General features: G+C 37.1%; 1 protein-coding gene across 1 annotated transcript; it reads left to right on the forward strand.

The window, feature by feature from the left end:
- Positions 1-1177: 1177 nt before the first annotated feature.
- Positions 1178-4430, forward strand: LOC113755152. The gene is made up of 4 exons (XM_027299223.1): positions 1178-1520; positions 2460-2719; positions 3425-3997; positions 4092-4430. The coding sequence occupies exons 1-4, from the start codon at positions 1178-1180 to the stop codon at positions 4428-4430; spliced, it is 1515 nt and encodes a 504-aa protein (XP_027155024.1).

Below are 4430 nucleotides of genomic sequence, written 5' to 3' on the forward strand. Positions count from 1 at the left end.
ACTTAATACGGATGGATGTTCTAAGGGTAATCCAGGAGTGGGTGGAGGTGGAGGAGTTCTTCGGGATCCAACTGGTTCACCACTGATTGCCTTTTCGGCTTATTTTGGAGAAACTACATCTCTCCGTGCAGAAGCTTGGGCTCTCCTTATCGGTCTTCAAACGTGTAAACATAGGGGATTCGAAAATATAAGTGTGCAATCAGATTCGCTGCTCTTAGTTGGGATCATTCAACGAAGCACTCAATGTCCGTGGCAGATTCGAAGGGAGATCAGGCAGATTTGGAAGCTCCTGCAGGAACCTATTCATTTTTCACACTGCTACCGAGAGGCTAACACAGTTGCTGATGCGTTGTCTAATGTGGGCGTTTCTCACCCACATCAAAAGGTCAAGGTATATGACAGCTTTACTATGTTCCCAAGGGAAGTTCGTGGGGCAATTCGCCTTGACAAATTAGGTTTACCGTCAATTCGGAAAATAAGACGTATGTAACACGAATTTATGCTTTGTAATTTTCTCTCATCAATAAAATAAAAAGTTGTTAAAAAAAAAAAAAGAAGTAGAAGAAGAAGTAGAATTGCGCAACGGATCTTCTGTCCCATATCCTGTGCCACTCTCTGTCCCACTTTTTATTATATTGCGATTTCTCATTCATAAACATCATGTTTTAGTTCCTTTTTTATTTCCTTAAGATCCAATAACTATTAATTCAGTAATAAACAAAATTTAACAAACTCAAAAAATCAAAATGCATAAAAAATGAGATTTTTTTCTAAATTTTCTATTGTATTTTTTAATTTTCTATTATATATTGCTTTTTTGAAACTGTTGTATTTATTTTTTACTGAATTAATAGTTATTGGATCTTAAGAAAACAAAAAAGAACTAAAACATGATCTTTATGAATGAAAAATCGCAATATAATAAAAAGTGGGACAGAGAGTGGCACAGGATGAGACAGAAGGGGTGTGAGACAGAAGATCCGTTGCGGTAGAATTGTACTGCAACTGGAGTAAGTTTACGTAACTTAGTCTATACCCGACCCCACTTGTACGGATGTACCGGACATTTAGTGCCAGGTTGGCAACTCAACGACAAAAATATATATATACCTTATTTGGCGCTTATTTTAGGTAACTGCGCCCCCGGCAAAAGAAGCCTCTTCAACATTCAACAAGCATGGATAATCACCAGCAGCAGAGGGAGGAGCAGCCATACCTCCTCCATGATCACCTCCTCCACCACCACTGGCCGCCCTTGCAGGGCCAACAGCAGCAGCCACTGCAACATCAACACCCGCTGTATCTCCTCAATGATCAGCAGCAACCGGTTCAGCAAGGCATAATTCTCCACGAAAATTCGCAGAATTTTCTGGATTCTATGCCTCGCGGTTACAGGTTTTGCCCCACTGATGAAGAGCTAATTGTACACTACTTGAGGAAAAGGATCGCCAAGGCTCCATTACCACTTAACAGAATTCATGAAGCCAATGTCTACGGCCACAATCCTCAAGAACTTACAAGTTAGTATCTATACAATTGAAAAAACTTTATGTTATTCTCTCTCGTGACTTCTTAACAGTTGTTTTTCTAGTTTTCGGATAAAGAACTCGGAAAACATCTTTTAGGCGTTTTCTAGTTTGTAACAGGGAACTTTACTCCATGCGAAGGAAAGTGTTTGACATGGTCTGATGTTCTTCTAACAATATGCTATGTACAAGTGTTAATTTGCTGTTTAACGATAGAGCATAATTGAGCCCCTTTTAATTCCATAATCCCCAATTAATTAGGCTAAATCTTTGAAATTTAAACCATCTTTAGGCTTCATGATTTCAAGTTTTTTGATTGGTTTCTTCTGATTGTGAATTTTATTGTGAATTGTGCTCCAGGAAAAATAGTTGGTCGACCAAAAAGATGCCCTAAAATACTATCCACCTTTGAAAATACAGTAGTAACTCTTTTTGCGCCACCTTTTATCCTTTCTAAAAGAACAACTCCAATTTTTATAGGATTTAGTTCAAACTATTTTCTCTCCTTTTTTCAGTGGATTGTCTTTTTTTTTTTTTTCAGTGGATTGTCTTTAGAGGTGTCAGTGCATTAAATTGGTTTCCACACAACTAAATTTAAACAACAATCTAGTAGATAACAATGGTCAATCTATAAATTTTTTGAACATTAATTTCAGTGACGAGAACACCATCATCGTAGAGATGAGATTTGGGGTTAGAGGGTTTCTCATTGATGCACGTACGTAAAAGTGATTAGTTTAGGGTATGGGCTATGTGTCTAATTTAATAACTAACATTCTTGTCTGTCTAAAAAATGGGTATTTGTCCCTAACAAAATTTGAATAAAAGCAGCCTTGATAAATAAATTATGATCCCCTTTTTCTTTATTTTGTTGTAATATTGCATAACTATGCTATATATTTGATTCTTTCTTTTTCGGTTATATATGCGCAGATAGATACAGATCGGATAGCCTTCATAACGTGAACGGATGGTACTTCTTCACCTATTTGACGAACAAATACCCCAAAGGCAGCCGTCCCTCTCGATCATGTGGAGATGGTGGATTTTGGAAACCCACCGGCAAAGACAAGAAGATTTATTACAATGGCAATACCGTCGGATACAGGAAGTCACTAGATTTCTTACTTGGGCCTGGTGAAAAAACGGCTTGGAAGATGCATGAATATAGAATTCATGCAAATAACCCCAAGGTACAAGTCAGTACTTATTTTCTGATTAACTTGCTTTATATATTATTATGCTTCAAGGTATTCTTATAATCTTTTCAATGGACAGTAATAAGAATAACAATTCATGCTATGCTTATTCTCACTTCTTCTCTTCTCCTTCTCATCTGATTATTTCATGAAACATTTTAATGTCTTTTATGTGTTATCTATGCATGTCTTAGTTTGGATATATAGACACATTTTTGGATGTTTATACACATAGTGTGCATAGGTAGCTAGACATATATGTAGCCCAACCAACGACAGGATAAAAAAATTTTTTTTTTTTTTATTTGAAGATGTAACATGCATGCACATGTAAATTTCAGAACCAACATAAAATTATTTAGAAATATATGTAGCCCAACCAACATAAGAATAAGTTTTCAAGAGGAAACAAGTTTTTTTTTTATAATTTTCGGGAAGTGGTGATTAAAACTCTTTGACAACCGAGCTCTAGCCACCTAAGTCAAGAACAATTTACTTCTTGATTTCTGTCAGTATGGTACATACATACACTATTATGTAAAAGAGTGGTGTCCACTTCTTAATCTACAAGTCTTTACAACAATATTATACTAAGTGCTCAGTAACCACTTCTCAAATAATATAGGATGTCCATTTGCATGGCTTTTTTCATTTACAAACTCCATTATACATTACTAACATGTTGTTCATTTTTGACAGTCGGATCCAGTTTTATGTAGATTGTATATGAACATAAGACGCAAAAAAAAAGATGAAAGTGAAGGTGACACAGTAGAATTGATGAGGGAAAATCTTGACCAGTGTTTTACAGTGAATGAAGCTCCCATGCAGAATGAGGACAATGATTTGGCGGTTGGCAATATTTCCTCTGCTGGTTCTACAAACAATCAATGTATGGAGTATATTACCAGCACTCTAGACACAGGAGGTGATGCCAATTCAAACCAGGTTATCTATGATCTTTCTAGTTTCCAATTTCCTGATCATCCATTTCAAGATTTCCAAGGATACACTAATTCTCATGGTGGGCTCGAAGCAATTACTCAAGAGTTCACTGAACCGTTCCATTTATCAAAGGGTACCATGATGCCCTCCAATTTGAGTACGGAACCGTTCCATTTATCAAGGGGTACCATGATCCCCTCTGATTTGAATATGGAGGATGTTTCGAAGTATGCTATTGGTGACACAGTAGAATTGATGGGGGAAAATCTTGACCAGTGTCTTACAGTGAATGAAGCTCCCATGCAGAATGAGGACAATGATTTGGCGGTTGGCAATATTTCCTCTGCTGGTTCTACAAAATCAATGTATGGAGTATATTACCAGCACTCTAGACACAGGAGGTGATGCCATTTCAAACCAGGTTATCTATGATCTTTCTAGTTTCCAATTTCCTGATCATCCATTTCAAGATTTCCAAGGATACACTAATTCTCATGGTGGGCTCGAAGCAATTACTCAAGAGTTCACTGAACCGTTCCATTTATCAAAGGGTACCATGATCCCCTCTGATTTGAGTACGGAACCGTTCCCATTTATCAAGGGTACCATGATCCCCTCTGATTTGAATATGGAGGATGTTTCGAAGTATGCTATTGGTGGTACTGATTTGTCCGACTTAGCATGGCAAAATGGTTGTGCTGGTGGTTATGTCAATATGACCTCTCTCCAAATTGATGGTGAGAATTCAGGCAATAAGTAG

The sequence above is a fragment of the Coffea eugenioides genome, unplaced genomic scaffold (assembly GCF_003713205.1).
Source record: "Coffea eugenioides isolate CCC68of unplaced genomic scaffold, Ceug_1.0 ScVebR1_1253;HRSCAF=2073, whole genome shotgun sequence".
Classification (NCBI taxonomy): Eukaryota; Viridiplantae; Streptophyta; class Magnoliopsida; order Gentianales; family Rubiaceae; genus Coffea; species Coffea eugenioides.